Genomic DNA, 18,413 nt, shown 5'->3' on the forward strand with positions numbered 1-18,413 from the left:
ACCAAATATTGTCTAGACCATCCCTAATAGACATTTATCTAACCTACTCTTAAATATCTCCAGAGATGGAGATTCCACAACTTCCCTAGGCAATCTATTCCAGTGTTTAACTACCCTGACAGTTAGGAACTTTTTCCTAATGTCCAACCTAAATCTCCCTTGCTGCAGTTTAAGCCCATTGCTTCTTGTTCTATCATTGGAGGCTAAGGTGAACAAGTTTTCTCCCTCCTCCTGATGACACCCTTTTAGATACCTGAAAACTGCTATCATGTCCCCTCTCAGTCTTCTCTTTTCCAAACTAAACAAACCCAATTCCTTCAGCCTTCCTTCATAGGTCATGTTCTCAAGACCTTTAATCATTCTTGTTGCTCTTCTCTGGACTCTCTCCAATTTCTCCACATCTTTCTTGAAATGCGGTGCCCACAACTGGACACAATACTCCAGTTGAGGCCTAACCAGCACAGAGTAAAGCAGAAGAATGACTTCTCGTGTCTTGTTTACAACATACCTGTTAATGCATCCCAGAATCACGTTTGCTTTTTTTGCAACAGTATCACACTGTTGACTCATATTAAGCTTGTGGTCCACTATGACCCCTCGATCTCTTTCTGCCATACTCCTTCCTAGACAGTCTCCTCCCATTCTGTATGTGTGAAACTGATTGTTCCTTCCTAAGTGGAGCACTTTGCATTTATCTTTATTGAACTTCATCCTGTTTACCTCAGACCATTTCTCCAATTTGTTCAGATCATTTTGAATTTTGACCCTGTCCTCCAAAGCAGTTGCAATCCCTCCCAGTTTTGTATCGTCCGCAAACTTAATAAGCGTACTTTCTATGCCAACATCTAAATCATTGATGAAGATATTGAACAGAGCCGGTCCCAAAACAGACCCCTTCGGAACCCCACTTGTTATACCTTTCCAGCAGGATTGGGAGCCATTAATAACTACTTTCTGAGTATGGTTATCCAGCCAGTTATGCACCCACCTTCTAGTAGCCCCATCTAAATTGTACTTTCCTAGTTTATCTACAAGAATATAATGGGAGACCGTATCAAAAGCCTTACTAAAGTCTAGGTATATCACATCCACCTCTTCTCCCTTATCCACAAGGCTCGTTATCCTATCAAAGAATGCTATGAGATTAGTTTGACACGATTTGTTCTTTACAAATCCATGCTGGCTATTCCCTGTCACCTTACCACCTTCCAAGTGTTTGCAGATGATTTCTTTAATTACTTGCTCCATTATCTTCCCTGGCACAGAAGTTAAACTAACTGGTCTGTAGTTTCCTGGGTTGTTTTTATTTCCCTTTTTATAGATGGGCACTATATTTGCTCTTTTCCAGTCTTCTGGAATCTCCCCCGTCTCCCATGATTTCCTAAAGATAATAGCTAGAGGCTCAGATACCTCCTCTGTTAACTCCTTGAGTATTCTAGGATGCATTTCATCAGGCCCTGGTGACTTGCAGGCACTTAACTTTTCTAAGTGATTTTTTACTTGCTCTTTTTTTATTTTATCTTCTAAACCTACCCTCTTCCCGTAAGCATTCACTATATTGGACATTCCTTCAGACTTCTCAGTGAAGACCGAAACAAAGAAGTCATTAAGCATCTCTGCCATTTCCAAGTCTCCCGTTACTGTTTCCCCCTCCTCATTGAGCAGTGGGCCTACCCTGTCCTTAGTCTTCCTCTTGCTTCTAATGTATTGATAAAAAGTCTTTTGTTTCCCTTTATTCCCATAGCTAGTTTGAGTTCATTTTGTGCCTTTGCTTTTCTAATCTTGCCTCTGCATTCCTGTGTTATTTGCCTATATTCGTCCTTTGTGATCTGACCTAGTTTCCATTTTTTATATGACGCCTTTTTATTTTGTAGGTCACGCAAGATCTCGTGGTTAAGCCAAGGTGGTCTTTTGCCACATTTTCTATCTTTCCTAACCATCGGAATAACTTGCTTTTGGGTCCTTAATAGTGTCCCTTTGAAAAACTGCCAACTTTCCTCAGGTATTTTCCCCCTCAGTCTTGATTCCCATGGGACCTTACCTATCAGCTCTCTGAGCTTACCAAAATCTGCCTTCCTGAAATCCATTGTCTCTATTCTGCTGTACTCCCTTCTACCCTTCCTTAGAATTGCAAATTCTATGATTTCATGATCACTTTCACCCAAGCTTCCTTCTACTTTCAAATTCTCAACGAGTTCCTCCCTATTTGTTAAAATCAAGTCTAGAACAGCTTCCCCCTTAGTAGCTTTTTCAACTTTCTGAAATAAAAAGTTGTCTGCAATGCAGTCCAGGAACTTATTGGATAGTCTGTGCCCCGCGGTGTTATTTTCCCAACATATATCTGGATAGTTGAAGTCCCCCATCACCACCAAATCTTGGGCTTTGGATGATTTTGTTAATTGTTTGAAAAAAGCCTCATCCACCTCTTCCACCTGATTAGGTGGCCTGTAGTAGACTCCCAGCACGACATCACCCATGTTTTTTACCCCTTTTAGCCTAACCCAGAGACTCTCAACACTTCCATCTCCTATGTCCATCTCCACCTCAGTCCAAGTGTGTACATTTTTAATATATAAGGCAACACCTCCTCCCTTTTTCCCCTGTCTATCCTTCCTGAACAAACTATACCCATCCACACCAACATTCCAGTCGTGTGTATTATCCCACCAAGTTTCAGTAATGCCAACAATGTCATAGTTGTATTTATTTATTAGCACTTCCAGTTCTTCCTGCTTATTACCCATACTTCTTGCATTTGTATATAGGCATCTAAGATACTGGTTTGATCTTGCCTCCCAGCTTCGCCCTGACTCTCCTTTCTCTCTGCCATTATAGCCCATGCTCCCTCCTGTTTCTGACCCATCTCCCAGGTCTTGTTCCCCACTTACCTGTGGGGTTTGCTCACCTGTCCCCGTCGAACCTAGTTTAAAGCCCTCCTTACTAGGTTAGCCAGTCTGCGCAAATAAGGCCTTTCCCCTCTTCGAAAGGTGAAAGCCATCTGTGCCTAGCAGTCCTTCCTCGAATAGCATCCCGTGGTTGAGGAAGCCAAAGCCCTCCTGGCGAAACCATCTTCGCAGCCAGGCATTCACCTCCATGATGCATCTGTCTCTGCCCGGACCCCTACCTTCGACAGGAAGAATCGAAGAGAATACCACCTGCGCTCCAAACTCCTTCACCCGTACTCCCAGAGCCCTGTAGTCACTCTTGATCTGCTCAGTGTCAGACTGAGAACTCCCTTGCGAAACTCCCCGTTAGCAGTTCCTGTTCGCTAAGCTCCCTGATCGCTTGTGCGCAGCTTTATAAAGCTCTGGCCTGAGTGAATGCCCCGCCCACTGGTTAAGGCTCAGCCAATTACCAGAGGCTTCTAGCTTTCAAACCTTCCTTGGTAGCTCAGCCTCCAACTGCCAGCTACAGCACACGGTCCTTCAAACAAACAAACCAAACAGACTGACAAACACAAGCTCAGCACACAGCAAGTAACCCCCAAACACAAACATCAATGCTGAATGCTCCAAGGAGAGACCCAGGAGGTGAAGCCGTGTGAGCTTCTTGCCCTGAACAAGTCTGCTCCAAGGGAGAGGAGGCTCCCCAGAGTCCTGACTGGCTTGGTGGGGAGCAGTTCCAGAGCAGCGCCCAGCCCGGGGACTCAGTGACAGTCATTCAAGGCAGTGATGTTCCTATAGAAACGGAACCCCCCACCTCCTGCCATCGCCATAGGCTGCACCTACACTACAGCCGGCCTAGCTACGCACCAGCATAACCAGACCTGTGTGGTCTCCATCATGTAGCCACTAGGATAACCTGCTGGAGGAAGAGGAGGGAGCAGGCGAGACAGAAAGATCCTTTGTTTCATTATAATGTTAGAAGGTGGCGATGGTGGGGAAAGTGGGATATACAGAAGTTTCATACCAAACATTTGGTAGCGTCTCTTCTCCTTACCCTGCTAGCTCTTGGTACGAAGCCAGGCCCTTCTTTTCCCAGGAGACTGCAGAGAGCAGGGCTGGTGCTTGCAGCTGAGGCTGGGTTTGGTACAAAGGACGGGGTTTAGACAGACACTGAGCAGGAGGTGGCCATGAAGTTTTAGAAAAGTGAGAGTGAGACGTGGTGACAAAGCCACCCATGAGGCCGAGCTTGGGCCATGTTCAGAGAGGCGTCTTCGTCCAGAGGCAGGCACAGGTGGTGTCACAGCTCTGTCCCCGCTCTCCCCCTGTCTGCGACACCCCCCGAGAACCCCCCCATGGAACACGCTCCCCACTACCACATCCCACCGGCGGCAGATGGCAAAGCCGTGTCAGCACTGCCGGAGTTGGGAGCCTGCCGTGCCGGGGGGCTGCAGGGGGCCAGGACACGGGTGCCGGTCTGGCTACGCTGCAATCAGTGAGGTCGCTGCAATAGGCTCTAGACATGCCTCAGCTGTCGCTAACTTGAAGAACAGCATCAGCCAAGCCGCAGCAGCAGGGCCAGCAGCCGGGGACTTCCCTGGCACTCTGGGAGCAGCACATGCTACTGCCGCTCTGTGGCCATTGGGGTTGAAGCGGGCTGGCTCGGGTGTGTCATACCGCTGCCTGCAGCGCAGACGTGTCCTGAGTCGAGGCCTTGGCCCGCCCTTCTGGGGGTAGGGACCCGGCTGGCCAGGGGAGAGGCCAAATCCCGCCCCCCCCCGATGCTCCCACGGTGACAGGGAATGGCGGCAAGTCACAGGCAGAGGATCCAGCTGTGGGGGTGCAGCAGACAACAGGCAATTAATGGGAGAGGCTAGAAGTGTCAGGTAACTAGGCCGTGACAAAGTGGGACCGTTCTGGCTGTGTTCTGTGACTGCAGAGTGGGGAGTATTGACCTGGGAAGGCTGCAGGGGGTTGTGCTGGGACTGTCTGCATTGGGGAAGGGAGGACACCTGAGCATGTAACCTGAAAACCCAGGAGGGGGTTTGGAGGTCAGGTAACACCTCTGCCCTGGACACTGGACAAAGGACACAAAGGCTGGGGGAGGCGCCGGGGGGAGGCTGAGTGAGAGACTAGAGGGAGGTTCAGTTTTGAAGCTGGCTGGGAAAAGGAGAGGGGCCCCGATGGGGATGTGGCCTCCCTGGGGGCCCCAGATGGACCTAGCTAAAGGGGGTTCTGTTGTCTGTGCCTGCAAGGCCTGTCTTGGACTGTGTTCGTGTCGTCCAAATAAACCTTCTGCTTTACTGGCTGGCTGAGAGTCTCGGTGAACTGCAGGAAGTGGGGGTGCAGGGTCTGGTCTCCCCCCACACTCCATGACATAGGCCAACCCCTGTATGAAGAGATGTCATTTCCTGTCCCACACTCATCAGCACATGGTGTGAGCAGGTTTGAGGAGCCCAACTTCCTCACTGGCTTGGTGGCTGTCCCTCTGAGAGCCCACTGCAGGCAGCCTCCCCCCCAGCACCCCTGACTGGCTGGGGACAGAGCCCTGGCATGGCTGGAACGAACGCACACCGATGGGCCTGTCTCCGGACAGGACCTGGTACTGATCGGTATTTTTGACCAAAAGTGCTAAGACGCTTGCTGGTTTCTCTGAGCAAAGTTTGCCCAAGTTTTCCAGGTACAAACTGAAAGGCAGTGAAATCCCAACACCGGGGCCAATGGACCAGATCAGCAGCAGAGGAATGAACTTTACTTCAAAACAGATCATACAAGAAATAAATATACACGTCAACAAGCGAACATGTCACACCTCCATGGAGTTTTCTGCCAGCCCCCAGTCACTTTGGGTTGGATGGGACCTTGCCACTTTCAAGTCATCCAGAAGGAGTGATGCTAAACTTCTGTTCCCCTCCCATCAGGCGACGTGGGCCACGTATGTAACGCTCCCCCCTTTCTTGGCCCAGGAAGAGAACGCTAGGCTCCACACCCCCACAGGCGCACAGCGCCACAGAGAGGCCACTGGGTCAGTGCAGCCCATTTCAAACTTAAATTAAAAAAATACAGATACAATAAATAAATACTGGCAAACTGCTCCAGGCATAGACTTCCTACAACAAAGGCATGATGGTAGCTCCTGGATAGCCGGCCTTGTGCTCCTTACAGGGGATAGTAACTTCTCTTTGGCATAGGCAGCAATTCAGATCACAAACAAACTTCAAGTGGTGGTGAGAGTCCTCAGGCCTCGGTATTCTGCTCCTTGATAGAAGCACAGTGAGGAGTGTATGGCCGGGCACCAGGTAAAGTCCTTGGTGTATTTTCTCTCAATGGAAGTACGTGTGGGGATGAACATTCTGACATTCAGAGCAGCGGGCCAGAGGTGGTGCTGTGAAGCTGACTTACGGGAGATGTCCCAGTCGAGGTTTTCAGTCAGCTGGTGACACAGCCGTTCTCCTCTAGCAGCTCTGAATGTGATCCAGATATTTGACGATGCTGTGCAGGCACTTCTGGAGCCGGTCCAGCGCCACCACGGAAGTGGTGTAAGGAGAGGTAGTCAGCAGCTCTGTCAGATTCCCCAGAGCGTCCAGGTTAGAGGATTTGTGGAAGGTGCAACCGAGGTGAGAACCCAAGGTCTGGATCAGACTCCGGAGGTTCTCTATGTCGTTGAAGATTTGTGCTACTGGTACGTTTTCCATGGGCAGGCTGGGCAGGATCCTCTGGAATATCTGCAAGGTCTTGTCCATGGAGTCTAAGCTCTCCAAGGGTTGCTCTCCGGGGATGAAGTCAAGTCCATTTATCTTCAGGTTCAGAGGAAAGAGCTGCATGGAGGAGAAGGCTAGTTAGCCACGCTAGCACAGGGCTGCCCTCTCTTCTCTGCAGAGGCTGTTTGGCTAAGGACTATGGCACGGCTACGCTCCGGGGATCAGCCCCGGTAGCTCAGACAGCTCTGGAAAGGCCTGCATGCTCTTCCTGGGGACACACCAAACACTCCATCGCAAAGGCATTGGGAAGGCCACACCGGCGGCCATGGACTGGCTGGGCCCCTTGCTATGCTGCCTTTGAAGGCACCTTCTACAGCATGTGTGAGGTGGAGAGAGAGGGGGAGGAAACACACGTGCCATGTGTCTAGGTCACAAACAGGGGCTGGTTCTAACTGCCTCCTGCTGCCTCCTGCCCTGGCTTCCATCAGAGAGTTATCTGGGATCCCCCAAGCAGAGGCAGATTAAGGTTTCATGAGGCCCTCGGCCAGAGCAAGTGGGGAGGCCCTCTTCACCCCTTCCACCTGTGGTCCCACCTCATTCTTCCCTCTACTATGGCCCTGCAACCCCTTTGCTCCTTTTTGCCCCCCTCAAAGATCAGAGAAGCTCTGTCCCCTCCCCCCATGGCCCCAGGGCTACAGCGGGGAGTGAGAGCTCCCCCAGCCCTGAAGCAGTGGCAGTGAGCGAGAGCACCTCCAATCCCAGGCCACAGCCGGGCTCCAGGCGCTGCGGCTTCCCCTGACCCACCCAAACGGTGCTTCTGCTGGGGTGCCAGGCTTCCGCTGCCCAGCAGCGGATTTTTCCGGGGCCCCACAATTGGCCGGGGGGCCTGGGCATGGGCCCTGTCATCCCACTGGCTAATCTGCCACTGCCCCCAGGTAGGAATGCAGCATGGTGGGCAGTGTTGGGGCATCCAGTGGGCAAAGTCAAGTGACAGTTTGCAGCATTTGGCAGCAAATGACTCACTTTGGGGCTGCAGAAAGTATGGGCGGTTAAACCACAGAGCCTGGGAGCTGGCTCCTTCTTCCCTCTCTGCCACTGCCATGTGGCCACCCTTGGGCCCCTCCTAACCTGCTCAGTGAGTGCCAGGAGCTTGGAGCATTGAGACACACCTGGAGATCCCTGGAGCAGAGAGATAGCCGTGCCTCGGGGGAGAGCTCACCTGGCCAGCCAGCCTAGGCTTGGGCCCCTCAGTGCTAGGGAGGACAAGGCCCGGAAGGGCTCGGAGCAGGGGAACGCGGATGATGGAAGTAGCACGTACTAGAAAACTGTGTGTGTGTGTTTCCTGTCTCAGAGATAAGGACAGCAGCCAGGACATGACACCCCAGCTGCCTGTCCTCAGCGCAGGGCAGCGAAGGGCTGTCCCAGGGAGCAAGGGAGATTCATGCTGACCCTCGGGGAAGGCTCCCTTCCAGCCAGATCAGGGACAGCAGAACCGTTCCCCCGGGGAAGGGACTCAGGATGGGGTGGGCAGTTACAGACTCGTCAACCCGGCACCCACAGTTGCGTCCAGCTCTGATTCCCTGGGCCAGATCCTCAGCTGGTGGGGCCCACTGCCTTCTCGGGCTGGGTGTTGCTTTCCACCTGCAGAGGGCCTGGCCCCAGGAGTCTGTTCATGCCCTGAGGGTGAAATACAGCAGTGCCGGGAGAGGAATCCTTCCATGAGCTGACTCAATCACCCCACTGATCCTCTGCCCGGCTCGCCCCCTCATACCTGGTGCTCCTGGATCCGGGCTATGATGGTTCGTGTGAGGTTTTTGGTATCGGCTTTGACCTTGTCGATTTTCACTGGCCGACTGTAGAAGAGAGGCAGCCAAACGCAGAGCAGCCCACAGAGCGGCAAGCTGGGACACCGCATTTTCCTCCCTCCTTCTTCGCTAAGGCCCTAAACAGGCAAGAGCGACGCAAGTTAAAGGGGTGTTTGCAGCCCCCTAGAGACGTTGCCTCCCAGGAGGTCTGAGAGCTATGGGGTGCTGTGGCTGCCTCTTCTCCAACAGGGGTGGGCTGCTCTGCCTGTGCACAGGGCACCAAGCTATCAAATGAAGGAGCAACTGCCCCGAATCTGCGTCTGGCTCTCGGCTGGGTTTTTTAACCTGAGCCGAGGAGCCCATGCCAGTAGAACCAGGGGTCCCAGCTGCTGACGAGGCCTCCGGGGGCGTTGCATTGTACAGGCCTGCACTGACTGTCTGCAGCCCCAGGTGTTAAAGCAGCAGGACACAGGACGGGGAGCTGTCCCTGGAGGTGCCCTGCAGCATTCAGCAGCATGGTCTATGCAGCGCACCTTACACCCGCAGCTCTCCACGGGAGCGCGGAACAAACGTGTGAGTTGTTTGGGTTGCACCTACCCAAGATTGGGGCCCATGGGGCTGGGTGCTGCGTGTCCACAGGGAGAGACAGGCTCTGCCCCAACGAGCTCCCAGGCTGGCTAGCCAGCGGGAGGATGAGAGAGGTCATTATCCCGTAGCCCTGATGGGGAACGGAGGGATTAAACGGCTCCCCATGCTCCCACAGGCAGGCTGTGTCACAGCTGGGAACTGAACCAAGAGCTCCTGACTCCAGCCCAGTCCGTCAGCCACAAGCCTGTCGACTCCCTTCCACTCCCCATGTCCTCATATTACCCTCTCGCTGACTTGGCAGCTGCCTGGCCACCCCTCCCCCTCCACTGTGCATTCTTTTCTCTTTCACTGGTGGCCACAGGCCCGTGCGTCTCCGCACCATGTGTGATGTGTCAAGGTTTCGGTTTGAGATTCCTGGCAGGGCTCCCTGCCCTGTGGCCTGCAAAGGCTCAGGCTGAGATTCCCGGCAGTGCTGCCTCTCGCTGAAGAAATGGTGGCCAGCAATCGCGTATGTTCCTGGGGCCCCTGGCAGGCTTGTCACTTGCTAGCCTGTGCCAGGGTCTATGCTGCCACATCGGCACTGCCCTGGTCATTGCACTAGCTAGATTAAAGCGGGTCTCGTGGCCCTTGGCTAGCAAGGCTGGATTGAGCTGCCTGGGGCCAGGCAAGGTCCTGTCACTGCTGTGCAGGTACTTCCTCACAGCACGAGGTCAGGCAGTAACATCATCGCTGCTGTACGGGGGGACTTGCCCAGGGCCAGACCCCAGCTCTCCCTCGTCCAGCCCAACATCTCCACCACCAGCCCTTCCTCTTGGCAATGGGACAACGTGGTGCAGAGCAGAACGCACGAGCGCATGGCAAGGGGGACACAAGGCCAGGGGGACGAGTGATCACTGGACCCCAGCCCCTGGCTTAATCAGGCATCTTTCCCCTAGCAGGAATAAACCAGCCCCCACAGTGAAACATAACAGGCTCCCCATCAGCAGCCAGGGCTGCTCACAGCCCAAGCATCTCTGCATGAGGAAATGCTCTCAGCCAAGCAGCGCAAGAGACATGGTGCGGAGAGCCGCTCGACAGTCCTGTGTGCCCAGGCAGGGACACTGGCTTTATATCTGGCCAGATAAAGTCTCCTGGCAGTTTGACAGGGTTGAGATAGACCACAGCGTCCTGCTGACACCCCTCTGCACCTCCCAGGCCTCGCGCTGAGCTAGCACCAGACTCCCCCCAGCATGAGTGAGAGGAGACACCAGCTCCACTGGGACCTCTTGATCCCAAGCTTCCTTCCAGACCTGGCCCCTGTGACACTGGGCCCCTGGATTTCCCCACCTGGTCAGTTTCTTTGCCCCTTCTCTCCAATCTTCCTTCATGTCTCACCTGCTTCCTCCCTTGCCCTGGGCTGCTCTCTCCCCCAGATGAGTGGGGAGCCCCCTGTCTTGCAGGGGTTCAGATCACCAGGACTATGGGGCTCCTTCCCCACACCCCCTGGAGAGGGGTAAATTCTGTCTTGCCCTATATGCTGCCCCTTCATCCCCCATTAACACAACAGTGCCACCTGGCACTCTTCCTCCCACAGACCTCCGAGCCTCAGTCCCATTTGGCAACAGGGAAAACTGAGGCACGTAACGGGGACTTGGCTGGCAAAGCCAGGCAGGGAACCCTGCTCCCCCGAGCCCCTGCCCTCCCCACAGGGCCACCCCCGCCTGGCAGCTTTTAAACCCCATGGCCCCAGAGAGGTTCCTTCCCGGTCCCTAGGCAGAGCAGAAGCGCCGGGCTCTGGCTGCCTGCCCCATGGCTGGGCGGGAGCAGGGCAGGGCAGCCCCAGCTGAGCTGCGGCGGGGAGCCAGCCAGCCTGGGGCCCGGTGCCCCGGGAAGGACCGAGGAGAAGGGAAGGGGGTCCCGCACCTTACCTCCCGGCTCGCTTCCCCTCCGCGCTGCGCTGGCTCCATGTCGGGCAGGGCCGGCTTATATAGCTCCGCGGCAGCATTGCACAAGGGTTACTCATCGCTCCCTCCTCTGGCTCGCCCCACCGAGCGCCCGCTGCAGCGCCGGGCAGAGCGAGAGAAGAGCCGGGCCGGCTGCAGCGCGGGGCTCCTCTCCCGTCCCCTCCCCGCGCCCGGACACCCAGCTGCCCGCGCCGGCCTGGGGGCAAACCCGGGGGCCAGCCTCACCTGCCGCTCGGATCGGGCTGGGAACCGCTCTATCCCCACCCACCCCCTCTATCTATCTATCTATCCCCACCCAGCCCCTCTATCTATCTATCTATCCAATAACACCCCCTCTATCTATCTATCCTCACCCACCATTCTATCTATCCCCACACACCCCCTCTATCTATCTATCGTCATACACCCCCTCTATCTATCTCCATACAACCCCTCTATCTATCTATCTATCCCCAAACACCCCCTCTATCTATCTATCCTCACCCACCATTCTATCTATCCCCACACACCTCCTCTATCTATCTATCCCCAAACACCCCCTCTATCTAGCTTTCTCCATACACCCCCTCTATCTATCCACAAACACCCCCTCTATCTATCTATCCTCACCCACCATTCTATCTATCCCAACACACCCCCTCTATCTATCTCCATACACCCCCTCTATCTATCTATCCCCAAACACCCCCTCTATCTAGCTATCTCCATACACCCCCTCTATCTATCCACAAACACTCCCTCTATCTCCATACACCCCCTCTATCTATCCACAAACACCCCCTCTATCTATCTCCATACACCCCCTCTATCTATCTATCCTCACCCATCATTCTATCTATCCCCACACACCCCCTCTATCTATCTATCTATCCTCATACACCCCCTCTATCTATCTCCATACACCCCCTCTATCTATCTATCTATCCCCAAACACCCCCTCTATCTAGCTATCTCCATACACCCCCTCTATCTATCTATCTATCTATCCCCACCCACCCCCTCTATCTATCTATCTATCTATCCCCACCCACCCCCTCTATCTATCTATCCCCAAACTCTCTATCTATCCCCAAACAACCCATCTATCTATCTATCCCCACCCACCCATTCTATCTATCTACCCCCCAACACCCCCTCCATCTACCTATCTATCGCGGGGCTCCTGTGTGTGGTGTAACCTTTTGTAACCGGCTGTGAAAGCCCCAGGCCCCCTGAGAGGCGAGCCCCTGGAGGTCCTTGGCTGGCCGGCCGGGTTTACGGACGGGGACATGTCACTGTGGTTTTATTAATTGATTATTTAGCCCCCAGCGTTGTAAGCGCTTACAAGAGGAAGTGCTTTTGGTGAGGCAATAAGAGCAGAAGGCGCCCCTCCAGCCTGGATCGATAAGAGCCGCCAGGGGCAGTGAGATCGCAGGGTTACCGGAGGAGGCGTGTCCGGGGGAGCGGCGCTCGGCGCTGCACACCTGCCGTGCTGCTGGCCACGCGCGCGGCGGACGTTTCTGTGCTATTCATTCCTTCGTATGATACAAGGAGTTTGAAAACGAATTGCACCTGGTTGTGCAGACAACACGCCCTCTCCCCTCCGATCAGCAGCTCCGCGCCCAGCGCCTGGGGCGGGCGGGGAGCCGGGAGACACTTCGCAACTTTCCTCTTCTCTGGAAAACTTGTATTTACTTTTGCCAGCCCGAGTTTCGTTTTGAATAAACCGAATTCCTTCTGCCATCTCAAGGTAACAGAAACGCGAGCTAGACGCAGAATTCGGATCCCCCCCTCCCCCCATCTAGACTGCGGCAGGTTTGGATAATCCGAACGAACGAATTTTCCGGCCAGGAGCCAGTTTTGGAATCCGCCTCCAAAAGATCCGATTTAATTCCCCAGAAACCGTTTCACGCGCTGGATTTTAAAAGCGAAACAAAAACAGGAGCGAGAGCGCGCAACTGAGGCGCTCAATCGGCTGAAGATTAACCCAGCCCAGGCGGAGCTTTCCCTGAGGCCACGGTGTAAATAAATCGGCCCCCGCGGGAACCAATAAACCCTTCGAGTTCGCTGCTCCGCGGCGATCGCTAGCCCCGCAAACAGCGCGGGGTTCATTTCAGGTCCCCTTCAAGGGAGTCTGATTTTCGCCTCCCTGCGTGTTGCAAACCGAGAAGCCGCGCAGAGGCTGGGAGTGCGCGGGGGGATGAGTGGAGGGGTGAAGACAAGCCGCTGAGCTCAGCCGCGGCACCCTTGGCCCCTTTTCATTATGGAAGGCAGCACCTGGTGCAAGGAAACGTTGGAGCCCTCGGCAGGACGAATTTTTAAAACAGAATTCAAAATCGTGGCCCCCGCAGCCAGGACCGGCGCTAGGGGTTTGAGCACCCTAGGCGGACGGCAATATCGCCGCCCCGCGCGCTGGTCCCGCGGCTCCGCTGGAGCTGCCAGGGTCGTGCCTGCGGGAGGTCCACCGGAGCCGCCGACCAACGGACCCTCCGCAGGCACCACTGTGGCAGCTCCACCGGAGCCGCCTGCCGCCCCCTCCAGCAAAATGGTGCCCACCAATTATTCTGGCTCCCTAGGCAATTGCCTACGCTGCCTAAATGGTAGCGCCGGCCCTGCCCGCAGCACGCTCCGGGTGCGAAGCCAGCGCTGCCTCCAGGCCGGCCGGCGCGGGACCCGATTCGAGCCAGGGAGCTTGGCGCGGTGCAATCCAGAAGCTGGGAAGCTTTGGGAGGAGGCGTAATAAAGCTTCTATTCCAAGGGATGCTTGTTTGCGTAATAAAGCCGCCCTGGGCACCTCACCTGGGGTCAGGCTGAGCAGTTTCAGGGCTCTCTGCCCCGGCTCCTCTAATACCAGGGGACAGTCAGCTCTCCCTGAGCCAGACAAGCTCGGCTCTGCTCCAGAGACATGTTTGGAAATAGTCTTTACAGGTGAAAACAGGGGGATTTTTATGCCCCTGCCCATAAACAACAACTGGGCAACCCAACCCCTCCCCCCAAGTGATCCCTTATATAAAATCATGAGTGATGTGGAGAAAGTGAATAAGGAAAAGTCATTTACTTGCTCTCATAATACAAGAACTAGGGGTCACCAAATGGAATCAATGGGCAGCAGGTTTAAAACAAATCAAAGGAAGTTCTTCTTCACGCACCACATGGTTAACCTGTGGAACTCCTTGCCTGAGGAGGTTGTGAAGGCTGGACTATAACAACGTTTTAAAGAGAACTGGATAAATTTATGGTGGTTAAGTCCATTAATGGCTATTAGCCAGGAAGAGTAAAGAATGGTGTCCCTAGCCTCTGTTCATCAGAGGGTGGTGATGGATGGCAGGAGAGAGATCGCTTGATCATTGCCTGTTAGGTTCACTCCCTCGGGCACCTGGCACTGGCCACTGTTGGTAGACATATACTGGGCTGGATGAACCCTGGATCTGACCCGGTACAGCCGTTCTTATGTTCTTATTAGGAATGCTGCGTTCCATTTCTTTTACTGCACCCCTGAAATCTCTCTCCATCCCATCACCGCAGTCATTTCCCCCTTCCCCCCCCCCCCCCCGCTGACCCCTTTTGCGAGCAGAGAGAACCACCAGTGAGTCTCTTCAAATAACAATTGCTCTCCCCAGGCCAGGCACACACAACTAGGGACAGGGATGGGCAGAGCTAGATTATGAGCACAATTTCTGCAAGAGCCCCCGTCATGTAGCTGCTTTTTACAAATGTGCACTGTCTGTATGAGCAGAAACATAAATGAAAACCAGTGACATGGAGAATATACCCACCCAGGGACAGACACACAGTGTATGCAGTGCGCACAAACACGCAGTGTTTACCTACAGAGATAGATACACCCTGAGTACGGGACTATTATACGTGTCTATAAAATACAGATCTGTGTTTCTCTGTGTGTACATGCTCTCCACACTCACCATACCACAAAAATTAACAGAATTTTAACCCTGATATTGAATTTTCTAGGATTTTTTAAAAAATCTAATAGAAAGGATTTAACTATCCATGAAAGTCTGTGGAGATCTCTACCTACAGCCTTTATAGGAAAATCCTACAACCATTAATAAGGACAAAACCTATAGGGCTATTTATTATTAATTATTATGAATATTATTGGTGGCAGGGGATGGAGCACTTGATGATTCCCTGCTCTGTTCATTCCTTCTGGGGTACCTGGCATCGGCCACTGTTGGAAGACAGGATACTGGGCTGGATGGACCTTTGGTCTGACCCAGTCTGGCCGTTCTTATGTTCTTATTAATTACAGTGCCCAGAGGCCTCAATTAGGCGCCTTTGTTAGAGGTGCTGCTTGGGGGGTCTATAGAGATATCTCATAGTTCGCTGGAAATGACTCTAAAAACCTATTTACAAAAATTCAGAACCAGTGTGATCCTTTGTCTGGGTGTGCAGAAGCCCCTGTAGCGTTCCGGGGTGGGGCAGGGGCAGAACTCTCTAGTCCAGTGTTTGTCACCCTTTCTGATAGCAGGGATGGGCTCACTGCCTTCCTACACTGAGCAAGGAGCTCTCAGGGCCGGCACCGCTCAGTGAGAGCCAGGACAAAAGTACTAGAAAGTGTCTCATGTCTGGGCCGTCCCAGCAGGCTCTGAATGACCGCCCCAGGTGTAACATGGCCCCGAGCTGAAGTGAAGCCAGTCCCAGGCCTGGTGACTCCACTGGTGTTTTGGCAGGAACAGAAGCCAGCTCAGGTTTCGTTTCCTCTGGCAGGAAATAGCTTTTGGCCATGTCCCTGGGCTGAGAGGGGACATCTGCAGCATTATTCACCAGCTGCCGGCCCAGAGCCTGGGGTGTCTTCACAGTTTGTTCTGTGCTGTGTCAACGGGGTGAGGCCCAACCCTGCCAGGTCTACTCAGCTGAGCAATCCCTGCTCACATGAATAATCCCATTGACGTCAATAGGGCCAGTGTGCAAGGCAGGCCTGAGCCCTCAGACATGCTCCCTGAAATCCCAGCTGCCAGGATTCCAGCCCGGAGGCACAGTCAGGGGCACGTCTCCGCCTGCGCCCGCTGCTTGTGGTGTTTTACTGGAGCACATGTAACGCAGCTGGCTTGGGGCCCACGTGCAGCCTCCACAGCACAATGGAAGATCTCCCCTCCCGCACCTTGTCCCTCTGACAGAGCCCTAGAGAGTTATGGGCAGACCTGTATGGCCACCTAGTCTGCATCCTGCATAGCCCAGGCTGAGAACCCACCATGAGGTCCTGCCCTCAGCCCCGGCTGAGTGAGAGCAGAGCTTTTAGAAAGAGACGGCCAGAGTGGAGTGAAGATTCCCCGTCCTAGGACAGCTGTTCCAATGGCCAAGGAGCTTCGATCCATTTAGCGCAACAAAGAGACAGTTCAGGGTGACTTGAGCACAGTCTGGGCTACAAAAATGGCTAATCGAGGGCTCTTCAGCCTGGCAGAGAACCTGTAGCAAGATCTGATGGCTGGAAGCTGCAGGTAGACCAATTCAGATGGGAAATAAAGCAAAATTTTAACAGGGAGGGTAAATAGCCACTGGAGCAATTTACCGAGGGCTGGACAAGTGATGACACATTAGTGAGCACCCAACCCCTGGAAATTCCCCATCACTGGCAAACTTTGAAATCAGGATTGGACGGTTTTCTCCAAGATCTGATCTGGGGCAATCGGGGCAGGAAATGGCATTTGTTACAGGGTGTTGCGTTGCTTTCAGTCTGGGTTCAAATGGCGAAGTGTGTCTTTGTTTCCCTTCCTAAACTACTGTCCGGTGGGAATGTCTGCTGGGTGCCACCCCAGAAGTGGCTGCATTTCAGAGGTTGGAGATTGATGGGCTCAGGAATCATTTGGATAAAATACACTTTAGAAACAGATTGTTCCAGGACAAGACCCATTCAGGCTAGCAGTAAGGGGCACATTTTAAACAGTGAGATTCATTGTAGATTCATGTTACTGTGATCATCTGGTCTGGCTTTCCATAGAAAACAGCCCTTGGACCTGCCCTGAACTCATTCCCGATTGCCCCAGAGTGCCCTTGCAAACTGAGATGCTTCTCACCACAGGAACCTGGTTGCTCTCCCCTTTGATCAGCGGCTTGGTGGTGATGTCTGTAGATGGAGATGGAAGAGAGAGAGCCTGGTGTGACGAAGTGGGAATGTTCTTGATGTGTTATGTAAATGCTGAGTGGGGAGCATTGACCTGGGAAGGTTGCAGGGGAGTTTGGGACGGCCTGCATTGGGGAAGGGAGGACACCTGAGCATGTAACCTGAGAACCCAGGAGGGGAACAGGTCGAGAGCATCACCCGGGGACTCTGTGACAGCCTGGCAAACCTGTTCTTTCTTCCCTCTTGGCTTTGCCCTCCCTCCCTTCAGAGTCAGGTAAGCATCACCTCATCCCAGTCCCAAACTGACCAAGGGAAGGGGAGTGACTCACTCAAGAGTCCAACAGATCCTTTTGATGTTGCCTAGGCCAGCGTCCTTTGTTCCTGTGAGGCTGGGCTGGGTTTGTCCCATCCATGCCCTGATGAGGTGTGAACTGCCTCTGCTTTTGGAGAGTTTTGCCAGGGCTTGTTTCAAGCCATGAGGACACATTTTCAGCCTCATAACTATAATAGATATGAAATTAGCTGATAACATCACTATAACAACAATCATCAGAGGGTAGCCGTGTTAGTCTGGATCTGTAAAAGCAGCAAAGAATCCTGTGGCACCTTATAGACTAACAGACGTTTTGGAGCATGAGCTTTCGTGGGTGAATACCCACTTCCTCAGATGCATGTAGTGGAAATTTCCAGGGGCAGGTATATATATGTGTGCTAGCAAGCAAGCTAGAGATAACGAGGTCAGTTCAATCAGGGAGGATGAGGCCCTGTTCTAGCAGTTGAGGTGTGAAAACCAAGAGAGGAGAAACTGGTTCTGTAATTGGCAAGCCATTCACAGTCTTTGTTCAATCCTGAGCTGATGGTGTCAAATTTGCAGATGAACTGAAGCTCAGCAGTTTCTCTTTGAAGTCTGGTCCTGAAGTTTTTTTGCTGCAGGATGGCCACCTTAAGGTCTGCTATAGTGTGGCCAGGGAGGTTGAAGTGCTCTCCTACAGGTTTTTGTATATTGCCATTCCTAATGTCTGATTTGTGTCCATTTATCCTTTTCCGTAGAGACTGTCCAGTTTGGCCGATGTACATAGCAGAGGGGCATTGCTGGCATATGATGGCGTATATTACATTGGTGGATGTGCAGGTGAATGAACCAGTGATGGTGTGGCTGATCTGGTTAGGTCCTGTGATGGTGTCGCTGGTGTAGATATGTGGGCAGAGTTGGCATCGAGGTTTGTTGCATGGATTGGTTCCTGAGCTAGAGTTATTATGGTGCGGTGTGCAGTTACTGGTGAGAATATGTTTCAGGTTGGCAGGTTGTCTGTGGGCAAGGACTGGCCTGCCACCCAAGGCCTGTGAAAGTGTGGGATCATTGTCCAGGATGGGTTGTAGATCCTTGATGATGCGTTGGAGGGGTTTTAGCTCGGGGCTGTATGTGATGG

General features: G+C 53.3%; 2 protein-coding genes across 2 annotated transcripts in view; both read right to left on the reverse strand.

The window, feature by feature from the left end:
* LOC127051249 (uncharacterized) overlaps nt 1-18,413 on the reverse strand; it is a 385,487-nt gene that overhangs the window by 201,686 nt on the left and 165,388 nt on the right. The gene's annotated exons all lie outside the window — the stretch shown is intronic.
* LEP (leptin) lies at nt 6,338-10,922 on the reverse strand. The gene is made up of 3 exons (XM_050953510.1): nt 10,884-10,922; nt 8,355-8,525; nt 6,338-6,700 (listed from the first exon to the last, which is right to left on the reverse strand). The coding sequence occupies exons 1-3, from the start codon at nt 10,920-10,922 to the stop codon at nt 6,338-6,340; spliced, it is 573 nt and encodes a 190-aa protein (XP_050809467.1).

Source organism: Gopherus flavomarginatus, chromosome 1 (assembly GCF_025201925.1).
Source record: "Gopherus flavomarginatus isolate rGopFla2 chromosome 1, rGopFla2.mat.asm, whole genome shotgun sequence".
NCBI classification, from domain to species: Eukaryota; Metazoa; Chordata; order Testudines; family Testudinidae; genus Gopherus; species Gopherus flavomarginatus.

What these genes read in the sequence shown, in the direction of transcription:
- LEP (XM_050953510.1), bottom strand. Translation starts at nt 10,922, where the DNA reads ATGGAGCCAGCGCAGCGCGGAGGGGAAGCGAGCCGGGAG. An exon ending in GAGGGGAAGCGAGCCGGGAG is followed by an intron (nt 8,526 to 10,883) that starts GTAAGGTGCGGG and finishes TTGCCTGTTTAG; the next exon opens with GGCCTTAGCGAAGAAGGAGG. An exon ending in CCCGGATCCAGGAGCACCAG is followed by an intron (nt 6,701 to 8,354) that starts GTATGAGGGGGC and finishes TCCTCCATGCAG; the next exon opens with CTCTTTCCTCTGAACCTGAA.